The sequence below is a fragment of the Cicer arietinum genome, chromosome 6 (assembly GCF_000331145.2).
Source record: "Cicer arietinum cultivar CDC Frontier isolate Library 1 chromosome 6, Cicar.CDCFrontier_v2.0, whole genome shotgun sequence".
Classification (NCBI taxonomy): Eukaryota; Viridiplantae; Streptophyta; class Magnoliopsida; order Fabales; family Fabaceae; genus Cicer; species Cicer arietinum.
Genome location: NC_021165.2, coordinates 17,672,272 through 17,698,463, shown reverse-complemented (window position 1 = coordinate 17,698,463; position 26,192 = coordinate 17,672,272). Strand labels below are relative to the sequence as shown.

General features: G+C 28.6%; 4 protein-coding genes and 1 non-coding gene across 7 annotated transcripts in view; 2 read left to right on the top strand and 3 right to left on the bottom strand.

Moving 5' to 3' along the window:
• LOC101493443 (protein ESMERALDA 1) overlaps nucleotides 1–1,576 on the bottom strand; it is a 7,116-nt gene extending 5,540 nt beyond the window's left edge. Inside the window, exon 1 of one of the 2 annotated variants that reach the window (XM_073370352.1) lies at nucleotides 763–1,576. In XM_073370352.1, the coding sequence (XP_073226453.1) occupies nucleotides 763–1,125 (363 nt within the window). In that variant the 5' untranslated portion in view covers nucleotides 1,126–1,576. The remainder of the gene's footprint in view (nucleotides 1–762) is intronic. The other variant, XM_004505227.4, reaches the window with a different exon arrangement.
• A 5,802-nt stretch (nucleotides 1,577–7,378) lies between these two features.
• LOC101493114 (mitochondrial import inner membrane translocase subunit TIM17-2-like) lies at nucleotides 7,379–9,084 on the top strand. 2 transcript variants are annotated; one of them, XR_003473675.2, is made up of 3 exons: nucleotides 7,379–8,176; nucleotides 8,537–8,638; nucleotides 8,752–9,084. XR_003473675.2 is itself a non-coding variant. In XM_004505226.4 (2 exons), exon 1 carries the CDS (start codon nucleotides 7,515–7,517, stop codon nucleotides 8,163–8,165), a length of 651 nt encoding a protein of 216 aa, XP_004505283.1. In that variant the 5' UTR covers nucleotides 7,382–7,514; the 3' UTR covers nucleotides 8,166–8,176; nucleotides 8,752–9,084. The 2 variants fall into 2 exon arrangements, 1 of the variants encoding a protein (XP_004505283.1); XM_004505226.4 differs by lacking the exon at nucleotides 8,537–8,638 and having other exon boundaries at nucleotides 7,382–8,176.
• A 3,130-nt stretch (nucleotides 9,085–12,214) lies between these two features.
• On the bottom strand, nucleotides 12,215–12,982 carry LOC101492783 (10 kDa chaperonin, mitochondrial). The gene is made up of 3 exons (XM_004505225.4): nucleotides 12,740–12,982; nucleotides 12,513–12,652; nucleotides 12,215–12,433 (listed from the first exon to the last, which is right to left on the bottom strand). The coding sequence occupies exons 1-3, from the start codon at nucleotides 12,842–12,844 to the stop codon at nucleotides 12,385–12,387; spliced, it is 294 nt and encodes a 97-aa protein (XP_004505282.1). The 5' UTR covers nucleotides 12,845–12,982; the 3' UTR covers nucleotides 12,215–12,384.
• Nucleotides 12,983–21,090: 8,108 nt separating this feature from the next.
• TRNAS-AGA (transfer RNA serine (anticodon AGA)) lies at nucleotides 21,091–21,172 on the top strand. The gene has a single exon. It is a non-coding gene; the product is annotated as a tRNA-Ser (tRNA).
• Nucleotides 21,173–24,633: 3,461 nt separating this feature from the next.
• LOC101492449 (pentatricopeptide repeat-containing protein At2g01390) lies at nucleotides 24,634–25,134 on the bottom strand. Its single transcript, XM_004505224.3, has one exon. It carries the CDS (start codon nucleotides 25,132–25,134, stop codon nucleotides 24,634–24,636), a length of 501 nt encoding a protein of 166 aa, XP_004505281.1.
• Between the last annotated feature and the right edge of the window lie 1,058 nt (nucleotides 25,135–26,192).

The following is a 26,192-nucleotide window of genomic DNA, read 5'->3' as shown; positions in this document are numbered from 1 at the left end:
CTGCTTCTCCAAATAACAAGCTAGAGAACACGGAAGAACAATTTTCCAAAAATAAGCAGCCCCTGTTAATTGCTTATCCTCACATACCAATACCACAAACAAGTGTTGCCAATTCCAATCAACCTTTTGCATAATCAGTGTACTTTTCTTACACAGATTGGTGAAAATAGGGGATTGTATGGGAAAAGAAAAAAAAAGTGAGAAACTCCAATTTTATAACAATAAATAACCTAAGGTCAAGTACAAACGTCCAACTCATACAAGCACACTCCAATCAAACTCATAATATGAACAGACTCCTGATTCTTTGCACAATAATAATCCTAACACAAATTACTTATTCAATGGCTTTCCAGTAGCTAAAAGTCAACAGCACAAGGAGACAAAAATAAGAATCAACTGCGATCCCACATTGCATTATTCCCACACAATGTCTAGCCAGTAGCCACAAGATTCAGGCCTGGTGAACAATTTGACTAGAAAAATCCAATACAAAAAACTGCCCCTCCACAAGCAAGTTATTATATTCCAAATCAAGACGTAAATCCAAAACTTTCAGAAACTATATTTGAAAAAATCTAAATCAAAATATGCAAAGAAAGTTCGCACTTGATTTCAAACATTCCAAATATTATAAAGAAAATGCAAGACAAAAAAGAGAAGAGAAATTGTAAAAATTGACACAAAAAAGTAATATAAAATACATGTTAGTAACAGATTTAAAAATGGATTTGGAAGCGAAAAAAAGTCAAAGAATCAAACCGCATCGGCAGAAGAGTTATCTGAATCCATATCATGTTGAAGGTTGGCATAAAGCTGAGGACTACGGTAGATTGAGCCAGGAGCAGGACGGTGTTTGATGATCGGAACGACATCAAACGACGCCGTTCCCATATAGAGAAGCATACCGGAGATGTAAATTAAAGGAGCGAACAAGAATATTCCCTGTCGCCGGAGAAGAACGGAAAGCAACATCCAACTCAGCCTCTGCGCTAAACTCTTCCCTCCAGAAGAAAATTTCCCCGCCTTGGACCGTCCGTGCCGGAGCCTCGGCGACCGTAGCGGTGACGACGGAGGTGACGGCGTCGAATGCCCGCTGCTCGGTAGCCGGTTGTACGGGTGCATTTCAGATCAACCTCTCTACATCATCAAAACGCACACAGACGCTCTCAAAACGACACCGTTTTTAGGTATTGGAAGGAGAAAACGACGAAATAGAGGAATAGATAGCTGGAGAATGCAATGCAGAGAGCAATTATGGAATTAGATGATTAGATGAATGAAAACAAAAGAAAGGTATTTTTGTTTTTTATAATTATTATTATTATTATTGATTTTGAGTGCGGGTGCGTGAAGAAAGGGATCCTGATCTTTTCAGATCAAAAAATAAATGTGTTTCCAACAAAGTGTGTTTTTATTTCTGGTTTTGGTAATAATAAGATCATCTGATGTTTGGAATTTCCTACGTTTCTTCTCGTTTCGCTTTCAGAACAGACCCAACAAGACCATGATTTTAGATTTTGACCTTTCGACAAACAACATAAATTGAGTTTCATCACTCATGTCCAGTTGGCCATTCTGTTTTTCCTTTTCTAAACTTATCTTTTTTATTTTCTTCTTCTAGTAACTACTAATACAGATATTTCTTTTTATTTATTAGTCCATATATTTTAATGAATAATGTCTTCATTGATTGATTCTTTTTAATGAGGACTTTAAATTCTATATAGATAGTGATTATCAAATTAAATTTTATATAATATCTTACTTTAAAGTTTTACTAAAAACGATTTCAACCAAAAAACAAAATTTGTGATTAATGACTATTTCTTAAAAAAATTGATTTCTTTAAGTGTCGTTTTTCTAAAAATTGTTGTTGTTAACTACTTTTTTTTGTCAAAATCATCACAAATTAGTTATTACAAAGAAAAAAATAGTTAATTGAGATGATAAATAATTAAGAAAAATGAAATTTCATCAAAAATAGTAATTACAAATAGTAATATCTAATCATGTTTATCTTGATATTTATTTTCCCATAAAACATTTCTTTTAAAGTCAATTAGATGCAAACACATCACAATTGAGGAAGACATTCCAGCTATGATTTTTCATAAAACATTTAATGCATTTATTTTTAAATATTTTATTATTTTTTATTGCTTTTTGAAACGGAGTCTCCATTTTGAATAAAAAATTGTGCATGCATCACAATTCACATTGCCTTTTCAATATTGTGTTGCATGAGTGTAATGTTCAAAACCAATGTACCGATTAGTATTCACTTTAAAGTTTTGTTGGTTTTTTTTTTGGCAAAATCCTTTTGATGTTTCTCTTTATTTTGAATAGTAGGCCATTTATTTTGTTCCCTTTTTTCATTTTCTTTTTTTGTTGTTATTGGAAATGGGTAGTTAGAAATGTTTCTTTTTATTTGTGCGCTATATTTCCACGATACCTTTTCTCGTCTGAGTAATGCATTTTGATTTTAAGATTTGATTATCAGTTCTTTCTGGTATTTAATTTGGCTACATTGTGCTTTTTCAAGCTTTTGCAGTTTTGATTAGTAGAGATTCTTGTGTGAGTCGTTTCGGGAGTGGCTTTCGTTGTGTTTTAATTGGTAGTTGTGATTTGCTATTTTAATTAATTGTTTTATTATATTTATTTTATGAATTGGTTTCAGTAACAAGGTATGTTCTCTTTGCACGAGGTAATTAAAAAATGTCAAAGAAACTTTGTTGCTAATATCTATCTAATTGCTATTTATTTTATTTTATTGTTGTTATATAACCAACTATTTTGGGGCTCTTTATTTATAAACAAAATCTATTTTGGGACTCTTCCTTTCTCTCATTGGATTTTCGTCTCATTTCACAAAGCATTACATGGATATGTGATTCTCGCACCATTTGATTTCCTTCACTTCCCCTCTTTTGCCAGCATCTTGCTTCTTTAGTTGTTTTATTCTGGGATGGCTCCAATACAAGAAGATGGGAAAATAGATTAAAACATGAGGTTTGCGGTGATGTTGCGAAGATAATATGAAAATGTTTGGACACCGAGATTTGAAGAAAAAATAATTGTTTCTCTGTACTCATATTTAATTTTTCTTATATGATCTCGTCATCTTGTGATGTTGATTTCAACTTTGTCTTAGAGCAACATTGTTTTATTTGTTATTTTATTGTAAAATTGTTTTAATTTATAATTTTATTACGATATTAGTTTAATCTAGATGCAAAAAAATTTATACTTATATTAACTTTGATCTGATACAAAATTCAATTAAGGATTTTGGACTCCATAGCTATGGATACGTCATACATTTTAACTTTATCATATTTATAAAATTTGTCACATTTTTAATATTTTTATAAATAAAAATATTTTTAATATTTATAAATGTTTGTCACATTCTAAACTATTAATCTAGATGTCGTAAGTTTATTTGCATATTTATTTTTTTCAATTTTAGCGATTTTGAATTACATTATTTTAGATCGATATAATTTCTATAAATTTAAATAATTTGAATATATGAATATTATATTTTGATTAAAACAAAAAAAACGTAACAAAAAATACGCAATTAATTTTAACATTTAACAAATTATAGATAAAAAATACTTTAATTAATTTTAATTTTTAACATTTTATAAATAAAAAAAATTGAATTTATGAGTATCAATTTTTAGTAATTAAAAATATTATAAAAAAAATATGTAATTAAATTTAATGTTTAATAAACTATAAATAAAAAATGTAGATAAACAAAATCTATTTTGGGACTCTTCCTTTCTCTCATTGGATTTTCGTCTCATTTCACAAAGCATTACATGGATATGTGATTCTCGCACCATTTGATTTCCTTCACTTCCCCTCTTTTGCCAGCATCTTGCTTCTTTAGTTGTTTTATTCTGGGATGGCTCCAATACAAGAAGATGGGAAAATAGATTAAAACATGAGGTTTGCGGTGATGTTGCGAAGATAATATGAAAATGTTTGGACACCGAGATTTGAAGAAAAAATAATTGTTTCTCTGTACTCATATTTAATTTTTCTTATATGATCTCGTCATCTTGTGATGTTGATTTCAACTTTGTCTTAGAGCAACATTGTTTTATTTGTTATTTTATTGTAAAATTGTTTTAATTTATAATTTTATTACGATATTAGTTTAATCTAGATGCAAAAAAATTTATACTTATATTAACTTTGATCTGATACAAAATTCAATTAAGGATTTTGGACTCCATAGCTATGGATACGTCATACATTTTAACTTTATCATATTTATAAAATTTGTCACATTTTTAATATTTTTATAAATAAAAATATTTTTAATATTTATAAATGTTTGTCACATTCTAAACTATTAATCTAGATGTCGTAAGTTTATTTGCATATTTATTTTTTTCAATTTTAGCGATTTTGAATTACATTATTTTAGATCGATATAATTTCTATAAATTTAAATAATTTGAATATATGAATATTATATTTTGATTAAAACAAAAAAAACGTAACAAAAAATACGCAATTAATTTTAACATTTAACAAATTATAGATAAAAAATACTTTAATTAATTTTAATTTTTAACATTTTATAAATAAAAAAAATTGAATTTATGAGTATCAATTTTTAGTAATTAAAAATATTATAAAAAAAATATGTAATTAAATTTAATGTTTAATAAACTATAAATAAAAAATGTAGGATAACTATCGAAAAAATAATATCGGAAAAAAAAAAGAAGAAAGCAAATTTACTCAGAAAAATAAATGAAATGTTAACAAATAAAATATACATAAAACACTTAATTAATTATAATGCTTAACGTATTAAAAATAAAAAATGTAAGTTAACTATAGACTAAGATAACAAATAAAAAAGAGACTTCAATAACTCGGATAATTTTGTAGATGATAAAAGAATTGAATAACTCGGATAAAGTTTAATATAGTCGTTAAACACATCAGTCAAATGTCAAATCTATTTTAAAACAATTAAACACATGTTTAAATTACTGTTCATAACGTTTTTGACAAACCCATAACGTTATTGCTTTTGAATTTGATAGAAAACATGAATAAGCGTGAGAGTGAGCAGTCAAATGTCAGCTGATAGTATGTATGGTAATAATCATGCCTAACTTTCTGCAAAACATTGTCAGTACTTGTGTCTTTTGTCCTTACTCACAACTCATCAATCTGGATATTAGTTTGGATCTCATTATACATAACATTCTGTATGTTTATTTTTGCAAGTTGACCTTCAAATATTGACTTTTAATTATTCATTAAATATTGAAAAGCTCATGTGTGAAATGTCAATTGATTTACTACACGTTGTCATTCCAAAAAGATCATTTTTGTTAGTTGTGCTTTAATAGAACAACTAGAACATTATGGTGAATGTTATTCAACTGTCCTTTTAATAAATGACTTAATAATTGACTCAATCTTGAAATGATTTATTCTTCAAAATTGATTTTTGTTATTTTGCTTCATTTATATAAATATTTATAAGTACAATGAACTTGTTTGTCATTAGAATATTATTTCATAACAATTGAGAATTTTATCTGTTATACGAGAGGAGAAATATTTTGTTGAAGCAATACTTTCTACAATTTATCTTAGTATTTCTCTTGTTGTGTCTTATCCATCAAGTATTACTTAAATACTTTAGTATATGCATGAATGTATTGGACAATTTTTTCATGGAGATGCTACATTGAAGATTCAACAATTATTTTCTAGAATGATCGATATAGTATATGATATATTACTTTTGAAATTCTTTTATAAATACGTTATTTGACTTCTTTATTTATGTTCATATATGTTTGAATTTATAATATATTCATTTGACATATATTCCAAAGTATCGATTGATCATTTTGATCATTCGACTTATTTTTTGGTTTTTAACATTTTAAACATTTGTTATATTTGATTATTGAGACAACTTTTGACTTGTGTTGATTCTCGTGGGATCATAAATATATTTGGGAAAATGTTAACACAACATATGCATAGTAACCATGCCAACATTCACCTTTGGAAAAAGGGTAATGTTCTCTTGTCTTGCAAGACATGCTTGTATAAATAAATGATAAGGTAGTTGAATGATTCTTTTGAGATTTAATCAATATCTTTTATAATATCTCCATGAAGCTTATGATATTGTTGTTGTAATTTTTTTTTATGTTACTTTGATTCTTTCGTTATTAAGTAGATATTTATGCATTTTGTGATATGAATGACTTCTTACTTGTCAACTCATGTGATTAAGGTTCTTTAAATAAAACTAAAGTGCAATCATCAATTTGATCACTATTCATAAAATTTGAACATTTATTTTATAAGATTTGTTGTCATTAAAACATATATATATAAAAAAAATACCTCAACAATTTTGGTCACATAGTTTCACTAATTTACGAAATTGATTCATCTAGTTGAGAATCCAACATTATTGATCTATTCCTCATATTTTTTAACTAAAAACTACGACATTACATATTTTAAACAACGTGAACGATGCTGAGCGATTAACACTTATGAAATTACAATAAAAACTTCAATTTTAACTTTTAAATTTTTTTGTAATTTAATTAATCATTAAGAATCACAAGGTGGTTTGATGGTTTAGGGGAGTTGGATTGATGAGGAGATTTTAGTTCAACTCCCCCTCTAACAAAATTAACAATTAATTATTAATATTGATTATTTAAAAAATAATAATTAATACATTTAAATAATTTTACATCATTTAAAATATATCAAATTATATTTTTTTAGTTAATTTTTTGAAAAAGAGATTAAAATTGTTTGAATTTTAAAATAGAAAACTTATTATGTGAATTAATGAAAGGAAAAGGAATAAAACTTCAATTAAGTTTCTAAATTTATATAAAATTACTTTTATATAACTATAATGAAAAAATAATAAAAAGAAATTTTTATTTGACTCCAAATTTGAATAAAAATAATAAAAACTAATTGAACTTCATACCAAAAATTATTAATGAGCACAAATATTTATAATTTTTTGTCTTCTATAATTTATTTCAATTGAGGTAAATCCTGTTCAAAAATTCAAATTCAGGGTCAGTATGATGTGAAAGTTTAATCTCTTCTATTTCATCTAATCTTATTAACAATATTTAGAGTTTTCTACTATATATTAATATATAAGTTATACAGAGTGACAAAAGTATACTTGTAAATGATTTAAAAAAAAAAAAAACCTTAATATAAAAATGTAAGAATGTTAGGAAAGACGTGGTCACTTCTAGTCCCAATAAAATTTTGTCATATATATAAAACACAATATATATAATTTTATTTTCAAGTATGACTAATAATCGTCCTGTATAACAGAATGCATCATCATTATTTATGACAGATTGATATTTAAAAAAAAAATGCGTAGTTAGTGAGAAAGGTAAGAGCGAAAAGCATAAAAGAAATTGAAAGCCCTAAAGAAATAAACAAAGCAAGAAGAAAGCATGGGAACTCCAGAGACTTCAAGGGAACCATGCCCTGATCGTATCCTCGACGACATAGGCGGTGCTTTCGGCATGGGTGCCGTTGGTGGCTCCGCTTTCCACTTCCTCAAAGGTCTCTACAACTCCCCCAAGGGTGCTCGCTTCATCGGCGCCTCACAAGCCGTTCGTCTCAACGCCCCTCGTGTCGGCGGCAGTTTTGCCGTCTGGGGAGGTCTCTTCTCTTCCTTCGACTGTACCATGGTTTACCTCCGTCAAAAAGAAGATCCTTGGAATTCCATCTTCGCCGGCGCCGCTACAGGTGGTTTCCTCTCCATGCGCCAAGGCTTAGCCGCTTCGGCTCGCTCGGCTGCGTTTGGTGGCGTTCTATTGGCTCTTATTGAAGGAGCTGGAATCATGCTTAATAAATTTCTTAGCGCGCAGCAGCAGATGCCGGTTATCATGGATGAGCCGCTTCCTGGAGGGTATCCCAATGGCGGTTTTCCCGGTCTACAGGCTCCGCCGACTGTTGAGCCTGAATCTCAATCGTGGTTCGGTGGGTGGTTCGGTGAAGGTAAGAAGAAGGATGAAGCTGCTTCTGCTGGTGGTGGAAGTGAGACCAAGATTTTGGAGAGTTTTGATGCCCCTCCTGTGCCCAAGTTCGAGTACAAGTGAATTTGATTTTGGTTAGTAAGGAATATAAACCAAAAATCATTTTTTTTAATCAGGGTTTTAGTGTTTTGGTGTAGGTTCGTTTTGATTCTTCTGGTTTATTGTCAGTTTACTATTTTTAGTTATATGGAAGAGTGCTTTATGTTTTGTTATGATATATATGTAAGAGATTAAGATATGCTGTTGACAATGTTGGGTGAACTAAGCTGATTAATTGTTCACTGGATTATGTAGATATGTGTGGACGTTTTATTTGATTGGAACTTGAAAGAGAAGAAAATTACTAATCAATTTTGATTTCAATGCTGTGAATATTGGCTTTTGTTTGCTGTTGATATTATTCTACAAATTAAATTATTAATTGTTTGTAACAGTACATGTACATAGATCCTCTCCAACTTGTCAAATACTTGAATTGGTGGAAGCTAATGCTTGAAGGAGCAAATATTTTGGAGGGTTTTACCTGTGTTACTGGTGTATGTTTGCAAGGGCATATTGTATACTTTTAGAAAATAATTGCTGATACATAAAACATTTAATTTATAGGCTTATTCATACTAATTGATGTGAATATTTTATTTGTGTGCAGGGTTAAACGTTAGGATTGCATGCTTGAATAGTGGATGTCACCGGTTAATCTTACTGGACAACACAGTAAGGTGCTAAATGAGAGTAAGAGGCCTCTTTGAGCGTCTGAGCATGATGCTTCTGTTAGGAGGGAAGATTGAAGGGGGATTGTTTGGTTGATAATGCTTCCCCATACCTGGTTTCGGTAGGATTATTTTACGACATAATCTGTTTTATTAAGAACATGTCTTTTAGGCAACCATTTGTATTTAGCTCTAAGTTTTTAGTTTGAATTTTTTATTGTGGATTTTGATTATGAAGTTTTCACTCAATTTGTAGCTCTTTTATTCTTCTACTTCTATGTGAAAAATAAATTTATTAGGAGTAAATTAGATCTACTCCCCCTCTAGTTTTGTTCCAACTTTCGAAGACTGAGCTCGAAAGTTTGCAATTATCATTTAATTGCAGTTGATCCTTTGTAGGATTAACAAAACTGTCAGCTAAGAATGATGTTCTCTTCGCTTAATCAGAAACCCAAAATGATTTTGAGCTATTTGAACTATTTTCTTTTGACCAACCAACTAGATACTATCTAATGCAGACTACTGCCTTGCCATGACAGAATGGTTATGCAACAGAATTACATTCTGAAGTGTCAGTGCATTGCAGAGTTGGTAGCCATGCTTATTGCATTGGTAAGTAAATTGGCGGAGACAGAAATTAAGAGTGCAGTGTTCTATGGTGGTGGGTGGCAAGTACAAGTATGTGCCTAACATGGTCCCCGTCGTGTGCATCAGATAACTGTCTAACTTAAAATGTCAGGGCAACATTCTTTTGTAGGATTTAGTAGGTGATTGACTAAGGAGAGGTGGCTGAATTTTGGTTGGATCTATGGCTGTCTCTAGACCGTTGAATGTCAAGCTGGAGTTGCATTTTTTTGGATGGATACTCATACACCTCTCTAAGAGACATTTCTCTCGGGTGAGCTCTACAAAATAAACTAATATGTTACTTCTTGGAAAGCTAACACATGTTAAACACCGTACTTAGGGCAATATTTGACATTGGGAGGCTAACCAAAGAGTCTCTTGTTTTTGTGAAGGAAGGTGCGTGAAAGGTAGTCAGTCTCAAGACAAATGAGACAAGGGTTATTTATGGTCTCCCTTTAGATGTTACTTGTTGGAGTATGCCTTCCATGTACTTTTAAATTGTATCCTAATTTGTCCCATATAAGATGCCCCAATCGCCCACATTGCTTTCATTTCCGCTGTGTCTACCCCAAATGTTTGTGATTGTGTTTTGCATTATTCAACCTTCACATGTGCATGGATTTCATGAAGACCAACATCTTTTAAAGGTTACAATTTGGTTGCATTGCAACAAACAAGGTTGTCTAGTAGGAAAACTTTTGTTGCATATTGTGCTTCGCCAGGTTAACCTCTCCCTATATGGGGTAAGGATGTCATCGTGGCAAGGTGTGGGCAAGGAGTGTTCTCTCACATCCTATCCTTGTTTGTCTCTCAAAATGTTATCTGTTCTCATCCTCATTTTCCACCACGAGGAGATTTTCCCTCTTCTATATCCCTGTGGATCCCATGGATTCTTCTATCAACATAAAAAATTGTCAAATTTACGTTATTTTGAGAATGAATTTCAATATATTTGAAAAAAAATCAGAAGAATAACATGATGTATTATTTTATTTTTATAGTTTTGTTGTTTTTTTTTTAAAAAAACACAATTACGACTTTAATAGAATCACACAGAGGAAAAATTATGGGAGACAATCCCCTCCCATCTTTATATTCTTACTAGTTATTTGTCTCGAACTTAACATACACCTTTTAATATATTATTCTAGTCTAAATACCACTTTGTGGTCCCTTAACTTAATTTAAATTAGCGTTTTAGTTCTTTATTTTTTTTTTCTCTTAATTTGATCATTTGTTGTAATTTTAAGTGATAGTTTGATATTTTATATTTTAAAAATGTCAATAATGTTATATTATTTTACAAAAATTTAAATAATTTATCAAAAATTGTAAACAAAATTTATAAAATTAATTATCATCTTCAATATAATGCAAATTTTATTAAATATATAACTCAAATATTTAAAAACATTGATAATTAATTTTAAAACAGAATAATATTGTTGACATTTTAAAATTTAAAAGATCAAATTGTCACTTAAAATTAAATAAAAGACCAAATCGTAAAAAAAGAAAAATAAATTATTAAAATGTTAATTGATATTAAGTTAATATTTCTCGTACTATTTAATCTATTATTTATTATAATATGAATTACCGATGCTATCTTTATATTATATTAAATTTAATAAATAAAATGGGCTGTAAAAATTTATTATTAATTATTTAGAAATTTCATTAGAAAATAAGAATATTGTAGATACTAATTCAGTAAACAAATGAGTAATTACTTGAAATATAAAAATCATAGAATTATAAATAAAAAATTAATTCATGTCATCGCAATTAAAAAAACCATTGTCTACTTGTTGCTCCTCTTAACATTTTGAAGAAGATCCGCCATTGGTCAGCGAGAACTTGTAAGGCGGGATGCATGATCGTTATCCAAACTTCTTTTGAGGAGATTTTCTCCTTTAAGAAAAAAATTCCTATCCACATGGCCTAAAATGGCGCAGTCGCCACAGGATCCTCACTCAGGCCAATTGACATGCTTATATGGTCGAGGTCAATTACACAATTTAAAGGGATTTTGTTTCCAAGAGGAGTATATTCTCATCACCAGAGCGAGGTTCAATAGGTAAATCTATAGCTCAATCCCCACCTGATCTATCACCAGATAGAGACCGACTCCACTAACATCCATGCCGAAACACATGACAACTTCTCTCAGCCTGGGTTGTGTAGATCTATTCTGAAAGGTAAGAGGTTGAGTAGGTTTTTTCTATGCTTTGGTGCTTTAAGATGTAGATTATTATGTAGTTTACTTTTGATTAAGCCCTTCCCAAACAAGGTGCCCTGGTGCTGTTTATTCATTTGATGTAAGTTTCAGTGATTTACTATTTATCAGCTAAATAAAAACTAGGGCAATATATATATATATATATATATATATATATATATATTCATGCAAAGAGACTGTTCCTAAACTATGTGGTGGGACACTATTGGCATTTGCACCGTATTTTGTAAATGAATTTATACTGCCATAAACTACCCATTGGCCACTGAATGAGTTTTGGATAGAACAAGACTATTCCTATGGAGTTCATCTGGTCAAGTTTTATCACCAGTTCGACTCACATTTGCCTTAAAACAGATCAACAGATTACTTGGACATTAGCAAATCTCATCGTTTGAGTGTGAAGGTATCACACCAAATTGTCACTAACACTAATTACAGTACTAACAGCAAAACGTTGCACCATTACCAACATTAAAATCGGAAGAACAAGGTTAGCTAGAATCAAATACAGCAATAGGAACAAAGACAAATAAACCATAACAACGGCAAAAAAAACTATTCCCTTTCAAATCTATCCGAATACAGGCATAAACATCACAGCTTTAATAGAAAAAAAGAAAATCCATCTCAAATACTTGTACCAAATTACATTGGACACTAAATTTAAGTTATTTTTAACCAATCTGAACACAAGCAAACATCAATCATGCAGAATGCCCAAAATGTCCTCATCCCTGAACAAATGGAACCTGCAAAAACAAAAACAAAAAATCAGTAAAAATATTCACATAAAAAAAAGGGAACAGGAACACTATTCCGATTACATACTCTTTGTCATCGAGTTTAATTTGAGAGCCACCGTATTCCGGCAAGAGGACATGGTCACCTTCCTTGACAGAGACTGGAATCAAATTCCCTGATTTGTCTCGCGATCCAGGACCAACTGCTACTACCTTTCCCGAATTAAGCTGTTTCGAAAACATAATCAATTAAACTACAGAAATCGGAATCAATTAACATCACAAAGATAGACACAAAATGAAGATAGTTCAAACCTGGGAGGTTTTCTCCGGGAGGAGAATTCCAGCGGAGGTCTTGGAAGGAGGGACAATTTTCTCGACGAGGATTCGGTTGAAGGTTGGAATCAAACGCTTCGCCATTTCTCTCTGCTACAGTTAAAGGATTAGGGTTTTTCTGCAAATAACGATGTAGAGTGCAGTGTGAGGGTTTTTTAATACGGTACTAGAAGCAGTGGTTCTGGATGGGAATGGAAGGTTCTAGGGACAAGTTAGGTCAGAAATGGAAGTAGGGTTTTTAGGGTTTTGGATTTTGGCGAAACCCTACTATTGTGGGCTTCAATGAAAAGCATGTTGCAGCCCACCACTGCTCTTTCGCGGCCCGGGGTTTTCATTTCCTGCTATATTATTTTGGGTAGTAACTACCTGCACCCCTTATTGTTTCTAATACACCTTTATCTCTCTTTTTCTCAAATTTGTGCTTAAAATTGTCGACCGTAATAATTTAATATCTCATATTATCAATATTTTGAAATGATATTTAGTATAAATTTTTTCTCATTTTTTATGTTTCCTTCAAAATATCTTTATTAATTTAATTTTTAAAATTGTAAATCATAATAACTTAATATTTCAAGTTATCAATAATATTAATTAAGTTCGTTCGTATATTACTATAATTTAGAGAATATAATAATATTAAATTGATGGTATGAAAAATATATTTAAAACTACGGAAACAATATTAGATACGTATTTGATAATAGTATAGTCATAAGAACAAATTTGATTAATTTTATAGTTTGAAATATCATTTTGAAATATTAATAATGTGGAGGCTTCAATTGATAACTTGCGTGACCAAACCCAACTTATCCTTAGCTCGAACCACAAAAGACCATGAAAGGGACAACCACCATCCGAAGATTCACTTTTGACTAGATAGAGATAGACACTATCCTAACAGTGTTGAACGATTTTTATTTATTTTTTGCTTATAGCCATTTTATTTATTTTTTGAAAGGTGCCTATAGCCAAAATAAAACACACGTGTATTTGGTAATCACGCAGGATGGTAACAAGTGGTTGTAGTCTAGTTAGGCACATATGCTTCAAATCTCTACCAGTTATGTAATTGTTATGTAGCACAAGGAAGAATCTTCAACACTATTTAGCAGCTATCTTTTTGTGGCATGGTTGACATTCTGAGGACCACAATTTCCATTTACCGAATACATTTTGGCACTGAAACAACTTTTTCGGTTTAAATTTGAGGCCCAAAACCACACTCAAGAAAAAGAAAGCACGTCCTTCAACATCTGCTTATTAGTGCAATGACTTTAAGAAATGTGGTTCTGCTTCTTAGACTAGTTGCCTTCTATGTTGTTTCTCCTTTTGACAAGTGATTTCACTAGATTCTGGAGATATCTATTTTTCATACAGGAAATTACATTTTTGTTATTTTGTGATAAGTATTGCATTACTCAAATGAAGAGCCAAAATTAATCATGATTACATGAAGAATTTGATTATGAAATAATTTAAGTGGGGCAATGCAGTCTAAAGTACGAATAACCAAAATATGAATTGATCATTGCAACGATTTAATTAGCTGATTGACATAAAGACATTCACATTTTTGACATTATAATAAAACAAAACAAAAACATTATGAGATTTTGATTGGGCCAATATAGTGCACCACGATGGTTTCATTACGTCTTTCTACAAAGAAGTTTTTCAACCTAATCCAATGTAAGAGTTGCATGACTCTTGTAGATCCCAGAGTAGGGTCATATGATTATGAATTAATAGACTGGAATTTCTAACTGCCCCACTTTAACTATTATTCTTATTGATATTATAAGCATAGTTATGGGTTCAATTTTTCTAATAAGGCAACTCAATAGTTATAATATTCTTAACTTAGGAAATAAATATGGAGTGAAGACTTAAACTTGACTTAAGAAGAAAAAAAAAAATACAGCTAAATAGTGTTAAATGACCTTTAGTTCACTTTTATCTTTTCTATATAATGTTTGGACGCAATAAGTAGTGCATGATGTATAAGTCAGTGGATTGCAAATGAGTTTTTAGCATATAAATCTTAAGCTCAAATGTTATGATGTCTCAAAAAGTAAGCTAGTAAAAAATAATAATTAACAAACAATCCTACTTTGATTACAACATCTTATATGCTATGAGTGTAAAGGTATTTTATTAATTGAGTGCGTGTATTTGAGTTTAAATAAAAATGATATTTGTTTTAAATAATTTATAGATTTTTTTAAAAATAATTTTTTAACTTTCATTTTTTTACTATTATAAAAATGATCTTTAATATATTTGTATATAATTTTGTAAAGGTGATTTTTTTTAAATTACAAAAATATTGTAAAATACATAAAAATGTCTTCAATAATTGAATTATGCTTATGACCTTCTTCAAACTGAGATGTCAATCCTTCAAGAGACGGTTGCTTTTCATATGGTCTATAAAGAACAAATCTAATAGATAACGACTTGAGAAGTTGGGTGCATGAAAGAGAAAATATATTTAAAGACAATTTTGGATTTTTAAAAAATATATTATTTTTTCTCATTCTTGAGTTAAGTTCTATATTTTTTATTTTTTTTTTCTCTTTTCTATACCAAGAGGTAAATATGAGAAACAACTATTTTTAAATTTTTATTTTTAGTCAAAAAATAAACTTTTTAACAAAATAATTTTTTAAAAATTTGAAACAAACATCATTAAACAATAAAAGGTAATTTTTAGTTTGAAAATATGGACCAATTATAAAATAGTTTTACAATGTCATCTAATTCAAACCATTTAATATGCCAAATTGTATTATACGTTTTTTAATCAATAATTGTTACTTAACTGATTAACATCGTGACGAGTTATAATTGAATATTTGTATAAAATAATTTTTAATCAGAAAATACGTTACCTTTATTCTTTTATGCTATAAACCAACATAAAATAATAAAATAAAAAATCATATTTATTCACAAAATATTTTATGAAATGAATTAAAGTTGGTCCAATGAATTACATTTCACATATTCTTACTTTTTAAAAATAGAAATAAAAAGTTAAAACAAATACATTTTTTAAATCTTTAAATTTGAAAATTGAAAATAGTTTTTAAAAATAAATACGTAAAATATTTTTCGCAAACCAAACGAATCCTGGTATTTGAAAAATGAAATGTATAACATTATTCTAAAAGTTTGAGTAAAAAAAGAACTTTATTTTAAAAATATCTAATGTTTATTAAAGTAAATAACTTTAAATATTTTATAGTTTTACATTTATTCGAATAAATATATGTTAAATTAATAGATATTTTAGTTCCTTAAATTTAGAAATTCAAATAAACTGATGTGGAATGATGATGTTTAAAATTAGATTCCGATATGGATTATTAAATCAAAGAAAATGATTTAAACATTAAAAAAAAAACTAAAAAACTGCAAAGCAGATCAAAATCCCAAATTCTTGTCATAGTCGAACCCTAAATCGCGAATTGAATCCAATCACAATCCCTAATTCTGGTCAATCGCGAACTAAATGGCTAACTGAATACAATCCACAATCCTCAATTGATGGAGAAGATGATAGTTTCAAGTCATTGCTTTTGGATCACTGTGCTTTGAAATTGGTTCACATGCAGTGAGAACAAAACAAGAGGGTCACATATATGTTGATCACAATGTGGGTGATAAGATGCAAGATGTTTTTATCATGAAAGATGAAATGAAGAGGGATGAATATGATTATTTAGGGTTCTAAATGGGGGATTTTGATTTGTTTTTAAATTCTTATAGTTTTTTAATATGTTAAAATCATTTTATCAAATTAAATAATCCAAATCATCGTGACAAACCAACTTATTTAAATAGGCAATGTAAGGAACTATAAAAAAGTATAAGAATTTGAAATAATGAGGAGAAAATAAATAAAGAAATTTGCAATGACTGAAATTGCTCCACGGGGTCACCATCCGTGATAGTATTAATGCCCTTTTATTAGGACTATATATGTGTAGTGTGACTATGTAAATAATTCATATTTGTGTTTAAAATCAACAATGTCTTCTATAGAGAAATACCTTAATATGTTGAAATATGATACTAAGTAAAAAGTTATATTTTATTTTTGCGATTCTTTTTATATATTTTATACTTATCAAGTTATCAACATATGTCCAAAAATATTCATAATTCAATTTAGGCTAATTAGTCTATACCTCCATCAAATTGTTTTTGTATGTAATTTTATTGTATTGATGCATTATAGTTTTGTTGTTTTGATGCATAAACAATTCATTGCATTTTCTGCGATTTTTTTTGTTATTAGATTGTGTAGATGCTCGAGTGATATCCTTATGAAAACTGTTATAAATTAGTGATAGACTATTGGTTTCAAAACATATCTCTTTTGTTTGTTTGAAGTTTAAATTTCGTTGATTCGAGATTGAAAACAACAAAGACAACTAGATACATCAAATCAAACAAAAGTAATAAACATAATTTTATTTATATTCTATTACATCATATAATGTCACTCATTATTGGGAAAAACTACAAAGCTTCTAGTGATTGGATGTGAATGATGCATGGTTAAGTTTGTAATTAAGACGATTCAAAAGTGGAGGATGGCTAGGGACCGAAGAAGGGGGATGAATAGGAGCTGGAGTTGATGAGTGATGATGATGATGGATCTTGTGCTTATGATCTATATCTATTCCGTAACTGGGGGACAAAGGAGGATGGACATGGGTCGAAGAAGGTGGGTGAACAGGGCTTGATGTTGATGAGTGATGGTGATGTTGGGAGTGGTGTTTATGATCTGTATCTACTTTGTAACTAGAGGATAAATGAGGGTGTACAGAAACATGTTTGTGAAAATAGACATCATGAAGATGAGGTTGGATAGGGGCCGGAGAAGGCGAGTGAACATGGCTTAAGGTTGATGAATGATGATGATGATGGGAATGATGTTTATGATCTGTATCTACTTCGTGACCAGAGGATAAATAAGGGTGCACAGGAACATGTTTCTGAAAATAGACATCATGAACAGGAGGATCGACAGGGGTCCAAGAAGGTGGGTGAACAGGGCTTGAGGTTGATGAATGATGGTGATGGTGGGAATGATGTTTATGATCTGTATCTACTTCGTAACCAGAGGATAAATGATGGTGTACAGGAACATGTTTGTGAAAATAGACATCATGAACAGGAGGATCGACAGGGGTCCAAGAAGGTGGGTGAACAGGGCTTGAGGTTGATGAATGATGGTGATGGTGGGAATGATGTTTATGATCTGTATCTACTTCGTAACCAAAGGATAAATGAGGGTGTACAGAAACATGTTTATGAAAATAGACATCATGAAGATGAGGTTGGATAGGAGCCGGAGAAGGTGGGTGTATAGGACTTGGGATCGATGAGTGATGGTGGTGGTCCTTAGCAAATACAATGAAACAACTCACTTGGAGTAGGAGTAACATTGATACGAGGACTTTGGCCATTTCCCTATACAAGAAAATATAATCTACAAAGAGCTGGGGAAATGTTATTGATATTATTTTAGTCTATGAGTTATGTTAATTTATAGGAGCTTATGTTAAGATTTATAAATAAAGTTGTAGTGTAAATTAAAAAAATAATAAAGAGACATAATTACGTGATAATAAATTTAGTTTAATATTTGAATACTTTATATATTATTTTATTAATATATTTTATATTTATTATTATACTTATTATTTTTAATCATGCATATAATTTTCAATTAATATCACATTAAATGAAATGTATGATAAAAATATATATAAATATTAAAATAATAAATTCATATAAATTTTAAGAATTAAAATAATATATAATTTATCACTTGAATTTTATATACATCTTATTATATGTATCTCTTGAAATGAAAAAATAACTTTTTTCATTTTAATATCATACAAGTTTAACATTATATTTTTATTATATCCACAAAAAATTAACATGTATTACAATAATTAATTTAATAATATATACTATTATTAATATTATTAGAACATAAAAATTTGATATAAAATTTGATATAAATAAAATATAATAAAATATAATTTTATTTTTTATAAAATATCAAAATATTATATTTATATCTTAACTTCATATTTCGTTATTCTAAAATAATATTCATGTCAAACTTTATATTCTAACAAAGTTACTCTAAACAAATTTGGATGTCCCACTTTCAATTTAAGAATTAGTTACACGTGATTCCCAAATAATTTATAAATATATTTTAGATAGTCTATTTCTAGTCAAAGACTTAAATTACAGATTTTTATTATATACTTTAAATACAGTTGAGTAACTCAAAAAGTGAATAAATATTTAATATTCAAATTTTAATTTTAATACAATAAATGTTATTGATATTAAATAGATATTCTTATAAAAAATAATAGATTCTAGAAAAAATAATATACTTTTATTTAGTGGTAATTTATTTCTTTTGTAGAATTTAATATATTTAATATGAATAAATTGTTTACTTTAGTTGTAAATTTGAGATAAGTTACATTGCATAATAATTTTATATAATTAATGAATTTTATTAATATAAATCTTGATTATTTATGTAATATATTGAGGATCAATAGCACAAAGTTTTTTTTTTGTTTGTTTGTAAATATAGAATTCATTGTCACGTAATCTAATTATTGATATTTACTTATATTTTTTTAAAATATTTATTATATATTAATTTAAAATTATTTAATGAAGTATTAAATAATTTTTAAATTTTATAAAAAATTATGAAATTTATTTACTCAGTAAAAATTTTTGATTTGATAATTTGATAAATAAAATTTATTATTTATATTAAGTTATTAAATAAAGTAGTCCATCACAAAGTTACCAATGAAGTTAATGGATCTTCATCCATTTATAATAATTTATTTTGACAAAAAAAATAAATAATATACATTCATTCAAATCAATAAAGTACTTATACAAACACAAATTCAATATCGCTAAAAACAAAAAGACGAATTCACAATATTTAAGTTAATAGGATAAAATGATACAAGGCTTACAATTAACGTGACAAAGTCAAAGTGATTGAATTACTCATATCTCTGGATCTGAAGGTTGATGACGTAGTTATTGATTGAATTAGTAATTGATTGAAGTTGATATGTCGATCTTAATCAAACGAACGCTACAATAAGATGGAAAAATAAACAAACATCAAACCAAAACAAAAAATCAAACAAAGTCGATTTGAAACAACGAAATAACAAAAATGAATACGAAATAAAAATATAATTTGTATGAATACCACTTATTTAACTTAAAATAGGAAAAATAAGTATATTACTTGTATCATGTATATTTTATAATACTAAGTCAAAAATATATTTTTATAATAATATAATTAATTCAAAACTCAACGAAGTATGATAAATAATTCAATTAATGCTATTAGCGATATTTTATTTTATAATTAGAACATTTGATAGTTATAATAATTACGGTTATATATTGAATTAATTTACTATTTTTTTTTTATGAATTTGATTTAGATATATTGTTAGTCTAAAAAAAATTATACACTATCATTTATTCACAACCGTTAAATTATTAATAATGTCTTACTTTTACGATAACTATTATTAAAGTTATACATATAATTAGTAATTATATGTCAACCGTGTAAAGTTTTTTACACTCTCAATATATAAAAGTTAAACTCATTTTGTAGCATTTTATTTAATATGCTATAATTTGAATTTAAATTTAAATATAAAATACATTTATTTCTTTTTATTAAATTTGTAAATTTTACCGTTAAACTTTTTAAAACAAAAATAGTTAAATTTCCAGCATAACATTAGTTATGCATGAAGATAATTTTTTTACTAGTATTTAACACAACTGGACTTCTATCCTTCAAAACACCTTCGCACATTGCAATACCAAGCGACCATTTTACTGTTGCCATTTGTATTTGATTTAATGCAAATATGGTGGCTTAAATTGAATCAGCAAAGTTATATAGTTGTTAAGACAGAGAATATAATAAAGTAAAAAAGAGAGAATTATAGAAAACGTTGTAAAAGAATTTACACTAAGAATTCAAATGCAGCATTACTGGTCGGTAAAGATAAAATTTTCTATTATAACTTATATGTAATTTTGGTTTCTTAACAACTCTGTAAAAAAAATTATTGTATTTTTTTTTACTGGTATTTAAGATTATTATCTGTGGATAATATTGCTATACCTTTACATGAGATAAGTTAAAAACTAAAAAGTGTAATTATTAATATTACAAATAAGTTAAAATATATGGACCAATTATAGACATCATGGTGGACGTGCCGGAGTGGTTATCGGGCATGACTAGAAATCATGTGGGCTTTGCCCGCGCAGGTTCGAATCCTGCCGTCCACGCTTTTTATGTTTTCCAATATTATCCATTAATGATTCCTTCACTCAATTTTTTCTAACTCAAAATAGATATTTGAATTCTCTAATAGAATAAGTTATTTGGATAAAAATTGTATCTTAAAGTTTTAACAAAATCATGATATTATTTTGATTATAATTTTATCAAATTAACCGCTGGTCCAATTATAAACTAACACAACAATTATTACACATTAAACAATATAAAACAATTTATTTCAATTTTGATTTGAAGATAAAAAAATTAATCGTATCGGTCAAATGTGTAAGTACGCAGTTCACACCTTAGTTGAAGTCAATAAAAACTTGAGTTGGCCTTAGTGTGACATATTACCCAATATGATGATGATGTGGTATTATTATACTTCGACCTCATGATTATTTTATTTCTTTGTATCTAATAGTTTGTACAACTGTGTGCAACTGTTATAAGAGATTGAAACACATGTCACTTGTGTTGGTTGTAATACAGACTATAGTTAGTACTTAGTATTATCTATGGATTAATCAATTATTTGAATTGAATCAACTTGTTTTCAAAGTGGATCTCTATAATGCTGCTCTTTTTGTTAAGGGTCCCTTCAAAACTTCTCGATCCCTCAGTTTTCATAATTCTTTATTGGGATTCTTCATTCATTAATTGGTGATAGTATTAGGATATTTTCCAAGTTATATCCCCAACAGGCCCACTGTAAAGTGGCTTTTTATTATCAATCAACCAGCTTATTTTTCTTACTCAGAAACAAATAAAGTTGATGTGTATATATTCAACCACAAAAGGTTCATCAGTGGGCTCTCTTATCTTAGATTCCTTTCCCTTTACTTTAAATATATACACATATATATATATGTGAATCTCATTCTTAGTTGAATATTGCTACCACACCTTTCTGTCATTTAATTACTTTATTTTTCTCCCCTTTCCCATGCACAATTCACATAGCCAAATTAATCATTGCTACATTGTCATCAACTGTAACTAAGAATTACATATATCATATCTTACCAAACTTCACTAGTGTATCATTTTTGCTATCAACTATTCCATATTTGTATATGCATTTTGTTTATTTGAACTATTGAATATATATGTGTGCAATTGACAATTTTATGTAACATGTCAAAAATTGAATTAATCAATGCCTAGTTATCTTCAAGAAGTGTAAGCCACAACAATTTTTAAGGTTCGGCTAAAGAAATAATGAACGGCTATGAGAAAGCATCATATCATATGCCCCACAATTGTAACTTTATGTTTCACGTGTCACTGTTTAGTGTGATGGATCAACCTCTAACACAACACTTTAACATTTCAAGGTAAATAAAATGAATTTAAGGGTGGAAAGTAATCTGATGTTTGAAAATCGTTTCAAACTTCAATAAGAAATGGTATCGTTCCCCTAAGTAAAATCTTATGATATTACTCATCCTTATCACTCATTCAATGACTCAATTGGAGGTGGTTCAAGAAAAAAGAAAATAAATATTAGTGTCTTTAAATTTAACCTACGTTTGTTTTTATTTTATTTTTATTGAACCAACTTCTATCACGTTACTTTCTTATGATAATTAAGAATTTTTTTGTCTTTTAAAAGTGACGATGTCGATAGTCATCATAGTTTTCAACTATTTGTAAACATCCATTTCACCATAAAACACATATGATACTTTTGCATCCTTGCAATTGACTATAATTTGTCTATTCTTTGAAAACTTGTTTAACCTCTTTTATTTCATTATGAATGTCATACAGTACTAGATTATTTCCGACAAGTAAATTAAAAATTATATACAATTTTTTTTTTATTAACTTAGTAAAAAAAAAGAGAATAACTAACTATATTAGTTATCTGTCTATTCACATTATCATAAATACAAAATAAAATGTATTATTTTAGAGGGATATATATTTAATTAGATATTACAACCAAAATAAAAATAATTAATAGTATTATATTGAAGATTTTTTCTTTATATATCTTTTTAAGAAAATATTAAAATAAACAATTATATTGATTATTCAATTATAATTAATTTAAAATATTATTTGATTGTTATCAATACCTCTATTCAATTTCTGTAATTTTTGTTTCTTTCTAGTTTTTTAATTAATTTTATGTTATTATTAATGAATAATTTTTTATTAATTTTATGTTATTATTAATAAATATTTTTAATTATTTATTTTATCAACTAATATAAAAAATAAAAATAAAATATATGTGTAGAAGGTTGCATTACCTAATACAACCAAAGGCCACCCCATATATATTAAGATGAGACTTTACTAAAAAAAGACATTTTAGTATTTTTTTTCATTAAAATAAAAAAGAGGATATTAAGAAAAAAAATCCTCATATTACCACATGACCGATATGCACGCCCACTTTAGGAGTAACTTCTATTAAAGTTATTTCATAAAACTTTTTTCTACCGGCTACATTACTTTTATTAAAATTAATAACTTTTTTCTACCGGCTACGTTACTTTTATTAAAATTATTTCATATAGTTTTTTAACGTTATATTTTTTGATTTTAGAAAAAACGATAAATTTTTATTGTAATTAATTTATATAATTATAGTTATGAAATTTTAAATTCAAATATAATAATATTAATATTTATCAGTTTAATTAGTTTAAGATTCTTCTAACACTATATTTTATCAATACAATTATATTATTTTATTTATTTTTGCAAAGGACAAATACATATATATATATATATATATATATATATATATATATATTTAAATTGCTTACATGTTTTTGTGAAGGATTATCATCATACACTCGGACAAAAACATGAAAAAGGACGAGGGTAAAAAAATATCTTATAGGAGTATATAAATAGGTTAAATATATTTTGCGACACCATTGCATACAAGAGGAAGATAAGTCCTAATCTTCCCATGGAAATGGTAACATGAACCTTTCAGACTAGGATCTTGCCCATCCATGTCATTGGCTGAAAGAAAATTTACCATTGAATTAGACCTGTTTCCAAAAATACCAAAGATGCTTCGAAAGCAATCATGCTTAAATTAGGGACTTTTCAGCATGTATGTTTAGTAGTCCTCGCACATTTTAACAACCACGCATCCTGTCTCTGGCTGGGACATCAGAGCTATGAGCATCTGCATGTGAACATACTTCACAAAATTCTTGTTTGATGCAACATATGGCTGTTCGGAAGAACATCAACTTGAGTTCATATGCTCAAAAGCATGCCCTGCAAGATGTTGCAAATGCAGGTAGACACGTACAGTTAGACTGTGTTGGCATCTCTCATGAACTTGATGTTGGATCAAAACATCCATTATTTCTTGACAAAAAGCAGCAAGTGCTGTGCAACATAAACATCGTCATATTTCAGTCTCCATTAGTAACTGCACTCACAATGCCTTCAGGTTGAATCAACCATGAGAATTCTCAGTGCATCAAAATCAAAGTATTACATCCCCAGCAAATAGAAGGTCACACATCTTTCCCTCTGTGGAAACACTTTCACGAGTACCAATATTAGAATGCAGATTCTTCTTTGATTTTCTATGAAGTTCTGCTTCAGAGTATCTGCCATTTCTTTCCAAACCAGCTACTAATATATTATAAGTTCCCGACGTAGGACAAATTCCTTTTTGACACATGATCTTGTAAATCTCGAGTGCCTTATTAACTCTTCTAGCAGAGAGGTAAGTGCTAATTAAAGCAGTGTACGTAGCAGTGCACTTATGATTATCAGGTAATAAATTGAAAATCTTCAAGGCAAAAGATGGCCGCCTAGCACAACCAAGCCTATAAATTAAAAGTGAAGCCAGATAGATTCCAAGAGAATGTCCAGCATTAGTCATTTCCGCAACAATTTGCACCAGTTTTGAAAACATATTTGATCTGATTAACAAGCCAATTAAGGAAAGATATCCTGCTCTCTCGAGACTTATTCCCATTGTTACACTGTAATTGAAAGCTAATAAAGCACCATCAGGTCGACATATATATATATATATATATTATAAGCAAATAATTTTGTTTTTTTACTGGAAAAAAGCAAAGGAAAATATATTAAAGGAAAGTAAAAATGGTACTTCAATATGTCATAATCCCTGATGCATGTATGTATATATACAAAGTCACATCTTTTGAAAACATATCAAAACTCATCTCGTTAGTTTGAATCTTGAGTGTGACACAACAGAGTGGTGTGCAATATGATGTTGAACAAACATTAAACCAAGCGAAACAATGTTTCTCAATTGTCGAAATATTTATTGTAATTATTTGTACGAGCATATCCGGATTACTCAGTTTTACCATTATGAAGCAATGACATGCATATCTCTTGTTTGCATGTGAATCACAGCGAGACAACTGAAAGCATCTGAAACGATTTTGTACTCCATTTTATAGCAACAAAATCCGTAAATCTTGTTGTCGTGTTTTTAAAATAAAATAAAAAAATCATTTGGAGCTCTACGCTGCACACCCATTTTATTATCGGCAATTATAATAACATTGTTTACTTACAAATAAAATTTTAAGTTATTTAAATTAACCATACATTAAGTAATAAGTTGAAATGATCAAACAAATTAAAAGCTTAGATTATGTGATTTTTTTAAAGAGAAAAATGATTAACAGTTGAGATTAAAGACTTGAAAAAATATGTAAGAAAAAAATTTGAGAGAATAATTTCCATCCATACTTGTTCGCAAAGACCAACCTAATTTCATTAGACAAGCTTTAATCATATAAATTCTTAATCCCAAGACCTCCATCCTTTTAAGAAGTGTGAATATTAATTGCACAAATTCCTCCTTTTTCCATCTTCCTCCCTTAAATAAAAACCTCTATACTATTGGAATCTCAAGAAGGCAAACTTTGAGAACAATTGAAGGCATCGTTAGATGTTAGAAACTTGGGGTGTTTTTGTGAATTGAAAAATAAGGAAGTCTCACATAAGAGGATATCACACACTAGTAGTGTATATAAGGTGGACGTATGGAAC